General features: G+C 47.9%; 1 protein-coding gene across 1 annotated transcript in view; it reads right to left on the reverse strand.

The window, feature by feature from the left end:
• The window catches only part of LOC115383976 (dedicator of cytokinesis protein 9-like), a 24,270-nt gene extending 12,911 nt beyond the window's left edge, over nt 1-11,359 (reverse strand). The window contains 15 exon segments of the mRNA XM_030086217.1: nt 88-210; nt 712-794; nt 878-996; nt 999-1,227; nt 1,422-1,562; nt 1,652-1,726; nt 2,392-2,447; nt 2,627-2,801; nt 2,883-3,017; nt 3,188-3,283; nt 4,684-4,753; nt 5,414-5,496; nt 6,284-6,373; nt 8,592-8,708; nt 11,158-11,359. Of these exon segments, the coding sequence (XP_029942077.1) occupies nt 88-210; nt 712-794; nt 878-996; nt 999-1,227; nt 1,422-1,562; nt 1,652-1,726; nt 2,392-2,447; nt 2,627-2,801; nt 2,883-3,017; nt 3,188-3,283; nt 4,684-4,753; nt 5,414-5,496; nt 6,284-6,373; nt 8,592-8,708; nt 11,158-11,274 (1,709 nt within the window). The 5' untranslated portion in view covers nt 11,275-11,359.
• Nucleotides 11,360-18,776: the final 7,417 nt, after the last annotated feature.

Consider the following 18,776-nt stretch of genomic DNA (forward strand, 5'->3'; position numbering starts at 1 on the left):
GAAGCGATATGCAATTTGTATGAGAGGAGACATATCAAAGCAAGTCGTATGCGGCGAGAGAGAGAGAGAGGGGGACAAACGGCGTACTTTCTGAAGTCGGTGAGCAGTTTGAACATGTCCTCGTCTGACAGCTTGCTGCTGTCCTGCCGGTAGAGAGCCGAGAAGCGAGCGCTTTTGTCCAGAACGCCTGACGCGTCTTTGAAAACAGGCCTGCGGAGAGCACAAAAAAAAAAAAAAAAAACAGAAAAAAAAGAAGAAAAGAGTGACTTTGCTGAAGATTGAGCACAATCCACTCCTCCGCCATGAGTTTTCAGACGTGTCCCTATAGGCAGTCCTCTCTTTTTCCAGATTCCACTCAGCTTTTTCAGACATTTCTTCACTATTCCCTCAACTGCAGGAAGCTACAGCAGGAGCCTATTTTTGCAGGAATTGAACATGTTTCCCTGATCTGATTGTTGCTGATTGAATATTGGAAAGGAGTCAACATTGTCGGCACATTTAGAGGGAATTTCGCCTGTGAGATTCGACCTTTCCTGATTCATTACAACATGCAGACGTTCAGTATGACGGTTCAGCGACATGCGGTCACGTCCGCCCTCTGTGCATAATTCATCACAGCCGCAGTCACAGGGTGACACTCAAGTCTGATAAAAGACAAAGGTCAGGGGCGTGTTGGACTCGTGTTTCTCCAGAACAGAAGACAGATGCTACCTGGCGGCCCAGGCGAACGGCATCCGGTACTGTCCCAGTCTGCTGCAGGCCGTCTTGGCGTTCTTCAGCACCTTTTGAGCGATCTAGACGGGAAAGACGTCGCTGATTTAAACCGTCTGAGACGACGTGCACGGCGTGCTGGCCTCGTGTCTGATGAGTTCGGCACCTTGGCTGAGTCGGAGCTCTTCGTGTAGGGCTCGGTGCAGTGCGTGATCCCGCCCTGGAGGACCTTCTCGATCCTCGCCACCAGGAAGATCTCCGGATGCGGGCAGGTGACGGAGAACACCCCTGCCTGGGGTACTGGATCGCCCCCTCCGGGAGCCCGTTGGCCGCCAGGCGGCCCCTGAAGGGCCCGTCACTGCCGCCGCCGCCGTTGATCTGCAGCTCCGGCTTGCTGCCGTGACCGGACGTCATCTGTCGCACCAGCGGGTGATTGAGATCCACGTGGAAGTCCGCCGAGATCTTCCTGCCGTTCTGGACGTCGAAGAGCGACAGGACCACGTAGAAAGGCTCCACCTTTAGAGAGAGAGAGAGAGAGAGAGCGAGGGAGGAGGAGAGCGTCCTGTAATGCACTTCTCATTTTCCATCCGGAGCGTTTAGCTCTCTCCATTACGCAGCGCTAACAGAAGCTAACAGCTGCGGTTTTACGCTCGAGGAGGCAGGAAGCCAGTGGATCGCACTGGAGCTAATGCATGCTGGGAGGCCCGTACGTTGGTGGTCGGCCCCTCCTCGTTCTCGGCCACGCAGCCCTGCAGGTTGAAGGACAGGTCGTTGCAGCTGACCAGGACCCTCTTCCCGAACTTCTCCTCGAACTGCCGCACGTCCGGCTCGATGCCGGAGAAGTCCAGCTTCTGCGGAAGCAGACGCCGCCGCCGCCGTCAACAGGTTTCAGTTTCACAAACCACTCGTCACAGCGGGAAGCGTGTGTTGCTTCCGTCACCTGTGTGTCCGGGTCCAGACTGAACAGCTTGAGTCGGGCTTCACTCCGCATTTTAGACTCGATATCCCTCGCAGTCTATTGAACAAAAACAAAAAAAAAAACCCAAGCAAAAGTGTTAGAAATGACTATGTTTTGTCATGTCTTCTGAGAATTTTCAAATGTTATGTTGCAGTTGCTCCACACTGGAGAGGTTTCAGCCTGAAGGAGAATCAGCTCCCGCTCAAAGAACATGAAAGACAACTAATAAACCACAAATGATTTGTCTCACAACATGTGCTGAGACATTTTTTTCCACAAGATTGTACCAATATTGGGGTTGCTGAAGAACAAAGATCTCATTGTTTTGTCGCAAACATGTGATAGGTGTGTCAAAAGCACATTTTTTTGCAGCTCTAAACTTAAATCCAGGCTAAACGCACGACGTTGTTTACTCAAAGTTTGTTTTCAGGCTGCCACGTAACGCTGCCGCACAAGTGTTCGACATTTGCGGATCAAACGCTCCGAACCAGATGTATTTTTTTTTTTTGTTTTTTTTTGGTGAGCATCGAGAGGAAGACGCGTGGACCTGGTTTGCAAGAGACACATCTGCTGAGCCGTTCCACAACGGAGCAGAGCCGCAAGCTCTGTTTCAGCTCTGTTTCAGACGGCTTCCAAGTGAACTCACGGGACCTCAAAAGCCCCAGCAGCAGGAGGGCAAACATTGCTCGGGTGTGCCGGTGCTAGATGGAAAAACAGGCTACCTGGAAGGTGTCTTGAAAACTTCCGGAGGAAAGGTCTGTTTTTCCGTGCTCCTCATCTGTTGGAGAGATTAGCAGGAGCTTTGTTAGCCGCGGCTGTGCGATTAAAACGACAGTCTTTCTCAGAAGAGAAGGAAAAATATTGATAATGATGTTGTTCGTCGAGAGTGCACGAAGAAACCTCCCGCTGGGATGTTATCCCACGAGGTGGGAAAACACGAAGAAATGCAGCAGTCACCGTCGTGCAGGTCCCCGTTCCTCTTCTCCTGCATGGCCTGCTCGAAGCTGCTGTGCAGGATCTTGTTGAGGGTGGAGATCCACTCCTCCATCTCCGCCTCGCCGTCGGCCGCCAGCAGGAACGTGCTCTTGTCCTGCATCTTCAGCTCGAAGGCGAACCGGCGCACTTTGCCGTTCTGGAAAAGGGCGAAAAGCGGCGCAAGTTCAATTTGGACGAGTCCGCAGTTGAAGTGTCTCCGGCATGTGTGGGTTTTTACCTGGACGACCCCCATGCAGGAGTCCAGGAAGATGGTCCCTTTGGGCTCCTTGGAGGTGTTCTCGTCTTTGTAGAAGTTGAGGTTGTAGGATCCGTCGCCCAGCTGAGCCAGGTGGAAGTACCTCCTCTTGAAGGACTGCAGTCAGAAACCGGAAGTCAAAACGCACTTTATAATGCATCGCTTTTGTTTTCATGCTGAGGAATGCGACATTCGGCATTTCAGAGCAGAGAAGAACGCGGGAGGACGTCCCCCCCCCCCACAGGTACATTTAATAACCTGCAAAGGTTCCCTGCGCTGCAACCCACCCGCATGGTCACGCTGATCGCGCTGTTCATGTTGCCTTTGTACAGCCAGCCGTGTTTGGACACTCCTCCCTTCTGAGATCCCAGCGAGGCCGTGTCCTGCAGGGGCGAGGCGGGGCGCACACAACACAGCTGCATCAGAAACACATCTGAGTGAACGCACGTGTTGAACGCACGCACACGTTCATCTGCGCACTTTTGCTTAGAGATCAACAGGAGGAGGAAGAATGCTCTTAATTAAGTCCACCTTGCAATCAACAGGAGGGGGGCTTTCAGCCGTGGCGGTGCGTCCATTAAAGGTCACCGACCTTCAGTTCGACGGGCGCCTGAAGTGAGGTAATTGTTGCAGAGGGATGTTGCTCTTTAAGCTCCGCTAACGTCACGAGAACACGGGCTATTCTTGGAACCGGAGCGGGCCGAGAACAGAGCCGGAGGACGGCTCGTAAAAAGACGGCCGAAATGAAATAAATGAATGAAACGCGAAAGTCTGTAATCGAGTTGTTGTTCGGACGGAGTTCGCCCGGGCGGCAAGGGGGGGCAAGAACTGCCTGCTTATCTGCACAGTCATTTTTAATCAAAGTTTTGTAACTTCTGCCTCTCTTTTCCACTAAAAACGACAAGATAAGTTAAGATCAGACACTTAATAAAGGAATATTCAACATGGGTAAATTGAAAGAAATGCCAGAATATTGGGGAAAATATATCATTTTAACAGTTTTTTTTATATTTAAAATATCCACAATGCACCAGAAACTACAAGTCACATCATTAATTTTCAAAAACACGACCAATAAATCTAATTTTCATATTCAGCACTCTCCGTTGTAAATAAAATAACATTGTGTTGTACTTTTTTGTATTCAGGAGTGTGTAGTCTCTCAAGAAATGTTAAAACTAAGAGAGAATAAACACAGACAAAACTGCTAAGACAAGTAAAAACTGAAAAAAAAAACATTCAAATAGGTAAAAGCTGTGTGGAAAAAGAATCAAAATTTACCGAGACAGCTGAATCTGCAACAGTTTGCTGAAGGAGGCAAAACGGGCAGAAATGGCTTCAACGGGTAAAATAGCAAAAACAGCTGAAAACATTATAAAACGGAAAAAAAAGTATGAAAAGTGGATATAACTGCTGCAAATGAGAAAACTGTCCAAAAACGTTAAAATTACTGAAAAAGCTAAAAGTGTTTACAAAAAAGTCGAATATCTAAAATAGTTCGAAAGCTTTAAAAACTGTAAAAGGAAAAACGAGAAGTTTATAGTAAGTAAAAATAAAAAAAAACCTTAATAACTGTGACCTAAGATACACTTTAAGCGTATTTATGAAACAGTGTGAGCTGAGTGTCCTCATTTGAAGGTTAAACACGAGTAATCTGAATGTTTACACTCGAATATCCCTCAATGACGATTTCAATTAATAAAAAAAACACCTCAGTTTGTCTATAACTTGCTGATCTGTCCTCACTTGAGCAGGACTGTGAACCTGGAGGTCGCGACCTTACCTCGTCTTTCTCCACGTCTTCGTCCACTTCGAACAGGTGAGGCGCCAGCTTGTCCGGCCGCACCACCTTACTGGAAGGACAAGGAGACGGTCAGCGAATCGCCAAATTATCCACATAACAGTCACAGGTTTATCATCAGCAGCTGCTTTTCTCTGAGAGCGGCTCAATCCCCGAACGGACGGTTTGACCTTTGACCTTTCAAGAGCGCCCCCCCGCTCGCTCGCTCTGGGGGAAACGTCTTTGGATAAACAGTCTCAAGGCCAAGACCGAAGCCGTTTTGACTGGACGGCGTCTCGAAGCGAGCCATCTGCGGAGCTCGTTCCTGTCCTCAAGGAAAGCGGCCGGTCCAAGGACGCTCCGAGCATTGTGAGGATTTTCCTTTTTCATTTTAACGAGGGGAGCCAGCGGCCGTCCCAGAATAGAGCTGCTTAATCCTCGGTAGGAAAAACATAGGAAGTCTTCCATTGTTCGGCTGGGGGGATCCTCGAAGCCTTTCAGGCGGACTTGGAGGAGTTCTGGGCTAAACGCTTCACCGTAACAAAGCCGAGTGTCACCGTGCCGAGTGAGATTTACGGCGGGGCCGTGGAGGGCGGATCAGTTCATGTCCGTGGCTTTTCAATTTTTTAATTTCCAAGACAGAATAAAGACAGAAAAAAAACACATAAAGACAGCAAATGAATCAGTTTCATGCAGCTACATTGAACATATGTTTTGACCTCTTCATACTCACTTTGGGAGTTGGCGGAGGTCTCCAGAATACTCCTCATACTTGTAGTTGACCACGTGCCAGTCCGACTTGTAGGTTTTGATACACTGAAGGTGCAGAGAATGAGAGCATTTATGTATTTTCTCCAAAACAGAGAAGAGTTTAAAAAAAAAACCTGAAGCTGTGAGCTGAAGCTTTGTGCCGTCTCTGATAACTGAGGCTTTAAAAAAAAAAAAGTCCAACCAAGTTTCAGTTTTGTGCTGTTCAGAGCTGAGGAAGTTCGGAGGGCCGCTCATCTGAAGATAAACATCTGAAACAGCTAAAGCAAGCAGCGGCAGAATCGTTCATTTCAACATGCGCTCATGTGAATCCAGAGGAGACGCATTAGGGGAGTGGAGGGGGTCACCAGAAAAAAAGAGGGAAAAAAAAAATAATTCAGGCGGCGAACATCCCAGCTGCTTCCAGATGAAGTTCTGACGTAAGTCCTGGCTGGACCCGAGGGGGACTATCACCTATCAGTCTGGATCAGACCCCACCCCTGGCCCGAGCAACGCTGAACCGCTCCATCTGCAGGCCGGCCGGCCGAGGGCGGGGGCCGCCGGTGGAAGTTCATTTAAAGGCCAACTGCATCAGTTTGGGTGTATCGGGTTCCCTTGGTTACAGAATCACGTGAGCGGTTAGCTCATGTTTGCCTCGCTGTCTACGGAATCTAATCAGCTCCGCAAAACGCCACAAACAAATCCCGAGCGAAGCTCCGGGGGTCTGGCGGACGGAGACGAAGCACCTGAAGGGAGATCAAACATGGCCGCGCTCCAAGCCAAAAGGAAGGAGGCGGGCTTCGGTCAAGACACGCAGAGGACAAAAAAAAAAAACCGGCCTCGTGTTGGTTTTTACCTCCTGGACAAACAGGGAGTGAGCTTCTTTCTCGGCAGTCTCTGGCACGGTGGAGAAGAGGGTCCGGCCTTGGCGCCGCAGGGTGGAGATCTGAGCGGAGACACAGGGAGCGAGGCATGAACAAAACAGACCGTCCAGCTGCGACGTTTATACACAACACGGCCGCTTCGCCTGCGAGGAGACGAAACTCCTCTTTGTGCTCTCCTTCAAACCGTGTCTGAGGACGCACGCTCGCCTTCTCAAACGGGAACGGCGCAGCTATGCTGGTGTGAAATCAGTCCGCTCGAGCTGCTCCCGTTCAGTTTTAGATGTAAAGATACTCACGCTTTGGAATTGCTATTGTAATAATGAGCGAAGGGACTAGGCGAGGTTTCAAAGGGAAAAAAGAGAATTAACTCTGCGTCCTCCTCCTCCAAGTCCTAATTCTTTCCCCTGCCAGCCTTATTAGACGGATACAGCCGTGGCAGCGGAGCGAGGATCCGTCGCTGAGGAGCAAAAAGGCGCCTCAGGGCATAAACACTGCTGGGCTGGCAAGTCTTCACAGCTACTGGATGCTTTTCGCTGCCACTGCGACCACTTAGCGCTCTGCTTTTCCACTCAAGCCACAAAGATGAGTATAGGAAACAGTGGTACAATGACCTACTTCGGTCTTAAAGCTTTTATTCTTACGCTCATCCGAGTCCGCAGTTCATGAACGTCTGGCCTGATTCGACGAATCGGGTCTTTAAAGAAGCGATCCAACCGTCTATCAAAAAACCCAAACTGGGCTTCGGCTTTTGTCTTCTGGCTGATCTGCGCACAGGTCACATAAAGTTCCTAGAAATATGATGAATCGGTGGAAAATATCTTTCATTCAGGTTGACGGGACAAAAACTCTGAGCTGAGTTTCTCAGTATTTAGTTTTCTTTGTGTGGATGTGTTCAGTGAGAGCAGGAACTCATGTCACACTTGGGGAAATGCAAGGCTGGATACGATAAAGTCTCATTTTACTCTTGAACAAAACTAAAACAAGCGCAAATACATAGTAAACAACCACACAGAGAGTCAAAATGACCAGAAACCCAAAGGAAAGCAACCATTAGGAGTCTAGAAACCCATGCAAACAAGCTCAAAGTGACCACGAAGAAACTAAAACAACCACAAATACACATAAAGCCACCCTAAACAGACTACGAGTGACCAAAAAGACAAACGAAACAGCCACTGACTGAAAAACCCTCCGAGAAAAGACAAAAAAATGACTACAAATGTAAGAGTACCATGAAAACATTCAGTCAGAATAGAAACGAACCACAAACCAATGCAGAAACACAAACTAGAGTCGATATCAACGCATAGAGACCTGTCTGACAGCTCCTACGGATACTTTATGAGTATGAGCTGCCGGAGGTGCTTCAGGTCGCTGACGACAGGCACACACACACACCGCCACGCTCCCTTCAGCCACGTCGCTGCCTGTCAGCTGTGAACAGGAACCGCTTGCCGCCAATTAACCAGCATTCCTTCACGGCCATTAAAGCCGGGCTTTGATGGCTTCCACTGGGTCAGGAGGAGAGCACGTTCCCACAGGCCGCGACGCCGGGCGGGCGTTAAAACACTCCGGCCGAAGCGGCGAGGGAGAGGAGGACCGCGTGGGACCGAGAAGCCTTATCAAACACGAGACGGGACTCTTCTCGGCAGCGCTTCACCTCCCTCCACCTTGACTCTGGTCTATGTGTATGTGCAGCACGTGTGCTTTGAGCTGGAGCACCGCCGCCCCCCCCCCCCCCCCCCCCCCCCCCCCCCCCCCTCTTCCTCCTTCTTTCCCGTCCCTGAGCCCACTGATGTGAAACATATGGTGGGTTAGACGGATGGACATGGGCTGGGCCGGCACACACACACACACACACACACACACATACAGTGCATACACTGCAGACAGCCTTGTTATGAACCCCACCCATCATCATCTCCTGATTGTGAAATCGTCTGGAAGCAGATCGGGCTTGCTGCGACTGGGAACTTTTGATACGAATGTGTGTCCGCAAACCGTTTCTCACACCGGCCGAATAAAAAAAGGAGGAAAGGCGGGATATTACCTTTCTGCAGGAGCTCCGAGAGTGGAGCTGGAAGTCAGTGAGCTACCTGCAAGCGCGTGGATTAGCTCGCTATCTCATGTGCTCTATCCTCAAACCGCCGACTGGTGCCGCCTCCGCCTGTGGCGATCCTTCTTCCTAAATACCGTCACACTGTCGCCTATGCCTGCGATGCAGTTGAAACTCACCTCTAAAATGACAAATTGAGGTTTTTTTTCCCTTTCTTTTCTCACCTCAAAGTCGTCGGTGGGAAACTGCAGCATGTCCCGCAGAACGTCGCTGATGATCTGAGTTTTCCTCTGGACCAGCACGTTCTCGTAGTCCAGAGGCTCGATGATCTTCGGCTTCACCTACAGGAAGAGAAAGACGACGTCAGTCCGGTTTATAACGGCTTAATAACCACAAAGTGTTTTCTCTCAGAGCTGTGCAGGTTACCAAACAATCCGAGTAGATTCTGTGACGAATTACAGAGGGAAATGCGCGTTATTCACGCTGCCCGAACAACAAATTGCCATTGTCCCCCCCCCCCCCCCTCGGAGGATGACGGCGGGCCGCAGACGCGGGAACAAGCGCAGCCAGTGAACGTGGGGTCGAGAGCGGCGGAGATGCTGGGCGAGCGGCTGAGGGAAGGGATGAATGGCTGAGCCAGAGCCCGTGTGTGCTGTTGTACCAGTCACAGCGTCATGAGCTCACGCTCAAAACCTGAACCAGATAGGCCTTCAATTGCAGCTTTTTCTCCAGCCTCCTTGCTGGAAGATATACGGCCGAAGCGGATCCGCACGCTACATCGTAAGAGAGGCAGGAGTTTGCAGCCGGCGGTTGCTTGACAGTATAAGTGAGATAGCAGAGTGTAGTTCCTGAGATTAAACTCCCCAGACGTCAGCTGTAACATTCCACCGAGGAGACCCGCGGGATTCCTGCAGTGTGTCCTGCTTTGAAAAGCCTGCCTGCGACTTCACAAAATAAGATGGTTCACATGTGACACATGTGTTACTGGCTCTCCCTATTAGCATTTCAAAGAAATAAACGAGGCTTTGTATCTATTTAAAGCTCAGCCGACAACCGCATAATGACACCAGATTGAAGATTTAAGAGCGCTTTCACTATTTGGCGCTTCCATAAACGGTCAGACCAATTTGTTTGTTTGTTTTTGGTGGGTTTTTTTTTTTTTTTTTTGGTATGAAAGTGAGCAAAAATCTCAGGAGACCATGCAATATAATGGATTCACCATGTCAACGGTAAGAAAAATAAACAGTATCGCTTGGAGTTTTCTGATCTGCAGACCGTGAAACCTGCACAAATGTTTGGGTCCACACATCAAAATACGAGTTAAATGTTCCTAATCAAAATGTAAAGACCTGGGCTTTCGAGTAGCAACACTGGAAAAGAAAAAAAAGACAAACAAAAATACGTATTTTGTCCTCTGGAGACCAAATACCATGAAAAACTTTCTAGTCCAACAGATGTTGGAAGGATTCTTCTTGTTATTGTGTGAGATTCTTCTTGTCGCGACCAGAAATACAGCGACAAACACGTAGAATTCAAGGTTCTGGAGACCACAGATTTCTGCACTCACACAGCAGATCGAGCCGAATTAAGAGAACAATCAGGAGGAACGTGCACATTCTCTGGAGAACGCAGATGTATGAAGAAATTCTGAACACGTTCAGATTTCGACCCCCCCCCCCAAAAAAAAAAAAAAAAAAGAAAAATTGGGAAATCGAGGAGCGACTGGGGCCAAGTGAAAGACAAACAAAGTCAGCCGAATCATCCCGCGGAGACACTGAACGTCTGAACAAATGTTTAGAAACCGCTTCTGGCTCGTGTTCAGACTCCTCTGCCTATTGTGAGAGAGAGAGAGAGAGAGAGAGAGAGAGAGAGAGACAGAGAGAGACAGTCGACCTGAGCCGATTCATCCTCCGAATGTGTGAACAAGTGAAAGGGCCAGTCGAATTATCCTCTGGAGAGCGGGAACGTCTGATATATCTGAACATCAGAGAGGGATTCGTTCAAAGACCCGCTGACGAGACAAAGTGATGGACAGATCGACGCCGTCCGTCCGTCCACGTTTCTGAACCGCTACATGTTTTTAGGGAATGCTGCGGTCACATGGCTCTCATGTGAACCACATTACTGGACTCAGCCTCCTGGTTCGAGTCCAACGAACACACAACAAACTGAGGCCAATTAACCAGACGTCCCGCCGCAGACACACGTTTTGTTTCGTGCGGCTGGTTTTTCCCCGATGACGTCGGACCGACATCGCTCTGTATCTCTATCTCGCCTTCTGGAGGTCAAAGGTCATCAGATAGGGTGAAAAATCACTGATTTCAGACTGGATGTTTGCCAGTAAGACGCAAGATAACAACGAGCAGCTGTGAACTGTGTGACTTCCATGTAATTGCCGTGCAAATTAGTGGCAAGATGCACGAGTGTTCACATCTACAACATCCTGCTTCATCCTGATTTTATGGTAAAATAAAACACTCTTAATATTCAGACAACTTGTCAAACTCTCCGACTTTCAGGCACAGGAAGAGTTAACGAACAAAAGCAGCCACAAGTGCTCCACTTCCTAAAAAAAGATCAACATTCAGCCCCCTGGAGAGGTGTACCCTCGAGCTGCTATTTCCCATTTCCGTCCAACCTCCTTTAAAAAAAAAAAATCTTCAAAGACGATCTTGAAAGAGAATCTCGGAGATACGGGGCTTGTTTAAACAATCCGGTCACCTCGGGTCCGTTTAGCGGGGAACTCGTGAGGCCAGGTTTCTCTCAGAGGATGGCCCCGCTCGGACTCACCGCTGCCACCTGTGACCCAGCCTCCACCTCCGCCTCGATCTCCGCCAGGCTCTTGTACTGCTGCGGGGACTCGATCACCATCTCCCTCTTGGGGGCTTTGCCGGCCCGGCCCTGCATCCTGCTCCTGGTCCCGCTCCAAGCTACAGCTCACGGCCAGGTGGGACGCCGCACGGCACGCCGCCGCCGTCAGTCTGTGGGAGCTGCGACGGCTCTGTGAGATCCCCTCGTCAGACCAGCCTCTCTCTCCAGCTCTCTCTCTCTCTCTCTCTCTCTCTCTCTCTCTGCCCCTCCCACTCTCACAGCTGTGCAGCTGTGTGTGTGTGTGGATGTACAGTATGTGATTTGTGTGTGTAGGAGGAGAGAGGAACTCTACCACTCCCCCATTAAAAAAGTTGGACTGGTCCCAGAGATCACGTCGTCGTGGGACGGCCCCACCTGCCTTTTGTACGTACGACAGAAATAGAAAGCAGCTGAGGAGACGAATGAGATCAGAGCTGGAAATCTGCACCTTAAACATTCTGTATATAACTATTAAGAGGCTAAAACGCCTTTAAAAACCTTGCTAATTACTCACTATATGAGAATTCAGAAGCCCACAAAAAAAACAACTTGTGCATGCAAACCTAGAAGTGCATATCGAGATATTTACAGTCTATCACACTGCATGCTTATCAAGCTAAAAATGTGCCAAAAATGCACATTAATAACTATTGATAAGAACTGACACTAAACCTGGTTGCCATGTTTTTTTGAATAGGTCTTTTCTTAACAGACGTAAACACAGATCAGCAGATTCCAAACTGGCTCCAGCGACTGTAACCGTGTTTAAACTTGATCTGTGTTGATAGAGCGGAGCAACCCGCTGCTCTCGCGCTCTGGCTTTGAACTGCATCCGCTGTGGAAACACACTCCCCCCACCCCCTTTTATCCGGCACTCTTGATGCAGCGCGCACACACACACACTCTCCTCCAGGACAATCGCTCGTCTTTAATCCCCGAGTAACGCATGCAGGCGCCTCGGCTCAGCTGTTTCCCATCGGAGCGCGTGTTTCACAACGATGACATTTCAAGTTTTTCTTTTTTTTTTTTTTTTTTTTTTTTCCGGAAGAATTACTCGGAATAAATTTATGCAAATCCTTTTATTTTGAAGAGGATTTTTTATTTTTTTTTTCTAATTCCCCTTCTCCAACCCTAAATCATACTGATGTTGACAAGCCACAGGCTTTCAGACTCAAGCAGCACTCAACCCAATTATCTAACCATGGAGTGTGTGTGTGTGTGTGTGTGTGTGTGCGTGTGTGTGTGTGTGTATGGAGTGTGTGCAGGACTGCAGCCTGTGCAGGGTCGGCCGGTCCTTAGGCATCAGCTCTTTTCGCTTCAAAAAGACTTGCTGAGATGTGCCGTTCACCTCACATCCGTTTGAAAAACACGGCGTAGCCCGGGTGGTTAATAGTGGATGAATTTCAGGAAATACGTGCCAATTTTATGGATCTTCTGAGGGTACGTGGAAAACAGAAGCACTGCAAGAAATACTGAAACCCGCCTCAGTTTTATAAAGTCACCAAATTACTGTGCTCAGATATTTTATGAAATTCACAACTAAAAAGTCAAGATTTATACTTATTGGTTCATTTCTTAATTGTGCAAGTACGGGAGGATTCCCGAAAGAAAAGCGCCACACAGGCGGACGATGCAAATTCAATCAAATTTGAACATTTTCCTTGTTTTTTCAGCCAAATATAGTAAAAATTGAAGTTTTTTCTGTGGAACCGCAGCAGCATTCTGCTGTCATACAGCGACATCTAGTGGTCTCCTGTGGTGCGCACACGTCACTTTCTCATAGGCGTCTCATGACAAGCTAACGGACTTAAAAAGTGCAACTAATAATCTGGAAAACACGGTATTTGACGACACGATGTCTGCAGATTTATCGAATTTGCACGCTGACGTAAACGATCGTAGTTCAGTCGATATTTGCAATATTGAGAATAGATATCAAGATATGATAAATCCATGATATATTCTGCTGTCCTACTAAAAAGAGACTAACCACTGCCATAATCTACACACTCGAAATCAAAAAATTCCCCTTGTCCCACGTATTAAAGTCAGAATTTTGTTATTTTGTTAGAATTTAGCGGTGGTAGTGAGTAAGTGAAGTCAGTCCGTTCAAAGCCTCGGGCTCCCTGATGGCGTGCTGAGTGTGTGTGTCGTCGCTGCAGAGCAGAGCAGGGCAGCGTAGGCCTCAGTGACAGCGTCACCAGCTCAGCGTGATAATCAGCCTCTTGTCAGGGACTCGAGGCCCTGCACTGAGGTCATCCCGCTCACGCCACCGTCACGCTCGGCGGGGAGCCGTCGCTGGTGCCTCGCCGGACACGCCGCGAGGACGTAGTACGAAGTCGGGTTTTCAGGGCCGTCTGCGGCGGAGTGGAGCGCTCAGAAAAACGTTGAGGCGAAAAGGTTGTTGTCAGCCTGAAGCAATTAGGACACGCGAACCTTCCACACCCTTCCCATGAGGCGTTCAGGCGTACGGAGAGAGACCTGGGGAGGATTGCACAAGTGGGGGTGACGTAACGTTTGGGAGCAGACCCTCACCAGGGGCGGAAAGTGTGAGGGTGTTTCCCCCCCCCCCCCCCGCACATGCTAGGAAGCCCTTGGCGTAGAGAGTCGCTACATGTGTCGCACACCCGCCGTGCGTTCAACAGACGGCTGCACAGGCGGTGAACATGTGGGCCGCGTTAAAGGTGGTGCCGGAGATGCGAGTTTTTAAAGTCCAGATATCCCAGAGGCAGCACCAACTTCTGCACATGTTAAGAGCATGATTCAGATGATCACAGATGGGCTAATATAAGACAGAAATGTCACTTTTAGGTGGCCATTTTGACAATGATCCACGTTCCACATGTAAAAACATGAACTGCTCTATAAATACTTCCACGTTCATGGAGGATATTCCTGGACCGTGGTTGCCTTTATGGTAATGGTTGCCAGAAGCCATTCCCATCTTAATGGCCGTGAGGGAAAACATTACAGTGAGCGTCCTTGACTTCTTACGCCGCCAGCCCCCTCCATTGATAGTCCATTAAACCTGCTTGACCTGAACACAAAGCGGGCTGCCGGATAATGGAGCCAACACGATGGAAGTAGCTTAATGCAGCAAAGCGGCAGGAAAAACAACTCCGGCTGGTTGAACGGAAAAATGTTTCACTTTCTGATGGTAATCTGGATGAAACTGAAATATCTGCTGGAAAATCCCGTTGCTCAGGGGAGTCTATTAGTGAGATTATTAGATCCAAACTCTGCTGATCTGCACGGTTAAACTCTCCCGTATATATTTAAATTATTCATATTTTCTTCCCGTCACAAAAAAAAAACACTCAATGAGGGCTGTAGAAGGAAGTGAGAATTCAAAATGTAGCCAGCACGCGCACACACACACACACACACACACACACACACACACACACACACACACACACACACATGCTGCCGGATCTAAACTCATTCACAGCAAGCCACAACTTGGAGCGCCAACCGAGTGATTGGCACAGATGGAGAAATGATGCAGTGAAAATGAAAATCTTCTTTTTTTTTTTTTTTTTTTTTTACCAGAGCTGTTGTGGGCATCCAGAGCTGCGACCCCCTCAGACTCAGCGTTTCCTCGTCCTCCTCCAGGACTCCCAGCTCCACCGGCCCCTTCACATAGACACAGTTCCTCTCCAGGATGGAGCGCAGACTTTCCAGCAGCACCACGCTGGTGGTGCATCCCATGGCGCCGCCGGGACGAGCGCGCTCCCAGCTCCAGGCAGGTGCAGCGGTCCAACTTCGACCTCCGAGCGCACATGCAGGGGAGCCGCTGACAGATATCCTCAGCGGGGATGCAGGGATGAGGGAGGATGAGCGCGTGAAGCGGAGAGCTGACGGCTCAGCTCGAGCAGGGCGTCGACTCCCAGCCTCCTTCCTTCCTCACTCCGCTGGAGGATGAGGATGATGCTCTTGCCTGCTTCCTCCTCCCTCTCTCTCTCTCTCTCTCTCTCAGCTTTGCCATCTCTCACTTTCACGTCTCCCCTCGCTCCCTCCTTCCCTCCCTCCCCCCTCGCTCGCACAGCTTAGTCATTTCTCTGACTCGGCATGCTTTGTCAACAGTGGGAGCGGACTGCGACCGACAAAGACGCACACACTCACCCACACACTGCTTCACTCCCCCTCTCCCCCTCTCTCTCTCTCTCTCTCTCTCTCACCCTGAGATTACAGCCGATGCAGTCATCTTTCTGAGCTCATTCGGATGCATAAAAATGAACGATCCCTCCTCGTCCCTTGACCCGGTCCATTAACACGTCGTGCGTCATCGGACAAGGCAGGACAAACCTGGCGGACGCCGTTACTTGATTAACTCGTCCCAGAAGCACGGAGCTGAGACGCACCGGCTTGTTTATGCAGGATGAATGCTTCGAGCAAACTAATTCCTCAGATTCTCGCTGGTGGTTGGTGTAAATATTTCATCAGCTGCTGACACACTCACCTACTTTTAAGTGGATGATGCAGCAAAACGGGCAACGGGGAGGAAGAATCATAATAAAAAGGAAAAAAAGCAGATTGTGGGAATGAGTTAAAGCTGCTTGAGAAGAGTTGATGCTTTATGATGCAGACTATCCTGCTGTCCCAATCTGTTTTTGTACGCTAGTAAACCCAATACAGTAGCAAACAATCTGACTGAGTCTGAAGATGCTCCCTGACTTCAGTTTCCTTCTTTTTTTTTAGAAGGTTTGAGTGCTTTAGTAGCATCATTTGTAAATTAACCAAGTCAAACTTGATACTGCAAAGTAGCAAATTCTCACACAGGCGTCTGAGAAACAACTCTGTCAGTCACAAGTTGTCAGTTTGACACCAAAAGCTGGCATTCTATGATGGTAAACTGGACATTTTCTGCATTGAATGATTACAAAAAGCTGCTTGTTTTTTTATTTTTAACAGGATTTCAGTGACAGAGAATCATTTTATGAGGCAAGGGTGGGATTAAAGTGTTCTATATCTGTCTATGAAACAGCAAAGTATGAATAAATGTATTTTTATGCCAAAACTGTATAATGAAATCGGTTAGGATGCACTGAACTGAAAAAAAATTCTTGCAAGAAAAATCCTGTGAAACACTATGTGACCACTACTGCGTGCCAAGGCCCAACTATATATAATCATACAGTAGGAATTTGTTTGAAAAAAAAACAGGGGAAAATCCAAAAGTTGACTTAAATCTGGTCAATTTGAATGATAATGGGTCAACAGATATTTTGTTTCAAGCAAAAATTGAGGTAAATTAAGGCATGACACAAAAAAAATAAATAAATGAATGACTGGAATAAACACAACCAGGCACTTGATAACATCTTCCCCACGTCTTTAAAAACCAGCCCACATCTTTGTCTGAACACGCTACAATTCTTCCAACATGATGCTGATTATTCCTCAGGGCTTCAGCGTCAGAAATCATGCATCTCTGCTGCCACCTTCAGGCCGCTCCCGACACTGCAGCCACACCGACTCCCTGGAAAAAAACAGCCTCGTCTTCCTGCAAAAAAAAAAACCTCCTTTCACATGCAAACAAAGATGACACCGAGCAAACCTCTGCAAGCCTGGGCAAAAAAAAGAGAGAGAATAAAAACATAGCCAAAAGCTAGAAGCACGTAATCACAAGAATTTTGGCCAACACATCCTGTAATGTTTTGACAGAGTGTGAGGCCGAGAATACAATTGCAAGAAAGGGTAAAAATGAGACCCAGAAACAGATAAAAAACAATCTAAAACGGACAAAACAGATTTTACTCTGGTTAACAGATTTCTATATGATCTTTTTTCTCAAGTAAACAGTCTAGAAATATCCTTGAGAATCTTTCATTTCCATGTTTTTTTTTTTTTTTTGTTTTTTTTTTTGCGTGGCGTGTGCTGCAAAAACCGCACGAGGATACGGAAGATATTTGAGGTGCAGATCTCATGATCTCATTGTTTTTCCGGCGAATGCGCCCACAGTTTGATCAGGGACCTAAATTTAGGCGAACACTAATGAACATGGGTGAATCTGGGTTACGCTCATGCAATTTGGGTATTGAGTGTTTCTCATGAAGGGCCCGCAGGTATTCTGGCAGACTGGGAGAGGAAATAAAGACCCGGGCAAGGATTTGGGCTGCGTTCGCCAACCTTTAAAAGAACAACTCTTAATTCCACCTTTTTTTTCTGCCTAACCTTGTGATGGAAGGAATGTTTTTTTCCACACTAAAGGCCTATTTTTACACACACACACACTGCAGCTCTGCATGTGCATTTGTGTCAACTGGGTCAGAGGAAATTTTTTATGGTCACTGAACATTTTTTCACTTGCAGACGGGGCTTTGCCGCGCTCCCGATGATTGAAATCGCGACTGTTTCGTGCACGGAAAGTTCTCGTCGGCTCTCCTGCATCGTGATTTCTGAAGGTCTGGAGCGGCGGAGGGTCGCCATTGACATCCAGGGATCTGCTTCTTAACCGTTTAGAAGGATTGCCTCCATGTCCAGACACTTAAGGCCCGATGCTTTCATGTATAAACAGTGTGACACGGCGTGATCGTGCGAAGCTCGGCTTCTCGTAACTCTGTCTCTATGGACGGCGTTGTTCGCCTCATGGTCATTTGACTGAAACCAAAATATTTCTCCAGCTGTAATAAAAACTTGAAGCAGACACTGGTGGTGAGAAAAGAGGGACGAAGCCGTGTGACTTTGGGAATCCCCCCCCCAACTTTCCCCGGCATCAACAATGAGGCTGATATTTGTGGTTGTGGCAAGTAAAGCGAAGGCTTCGAGCTTTTTTAATACTGGGAAATCAGTAGTTCATCATTTCCACAACAAGGAAATGTGCTACATTTGTGATATTTTAGTGATGAAATCATGAAAAAAGTTGGTGGGTTTTATGCAGTAATTTACAAAAAAAGAGGTTTAAGCATTGCGTGAGCTCAGGATATTCGAAGCAAATCTCTCTTTTTTTTTTTTTTACACCAAACCTGAGGCAGAAACCTCAAAACAGCACAGATGTGGCAATAAGTTGAAACCCGAACACGCAACTCGCTTGAATCAACAGTGCAGAAATGAAAAGAGCGCATGCTGCAACCACGCTTCAAGAAAACAGGCTGGCAGCCTGGCAGCAAACACAGTGACCTCGGAGCAAACATGTCAGAACCATGTCATGAGGCGGGAATTTTTTTTCAATCTGCCGGAACCGTCCTGTTGTCACTCGGTGCAGGAGGAGAAATTAAAGCGTCAACCTCAAACTTCATGACTAAAAGAGCCATTTGAGCAACTTTCTCACTTTTAGCATGACTTTCCAACTTTTTTTAACCATTATTTGCAGTTTTTTTTTTTTGCTTTCAACTCATCGTTAGATTACCACACAATGGGGCTGAAAACTTTATATCTTACAAATTATAACTTGCAATGAAATGCAAAGGTGTCCCGTGCATATTTTGGTTGAAAAACCAAATGAATTTGGCAAGGTAAGAAATGATTTAAAAGATTTTCTTCTGTGTAAAATAAATCTTTGAAATGAGACGGCCGCAGCTAACATGTTAGCCTTATGGAAACAGGCAGACACACAC

Source organism: Salarias fasciatus (assembly GCF_902148845.1).
Source record: "Salarias fasciatus chromosome 23 unlocalized genomic scaffold, fSalaFa1.1 super_scaffold_20, whole genome shotgun sequence".
Classification (NCBI taxonomy): domain Eukaryota; kingdom Metazoa; phylum Chordata; class Actinopteri; order Blenniiformes; family Blenniidae; genus Salarias; species Salarias fasciatus.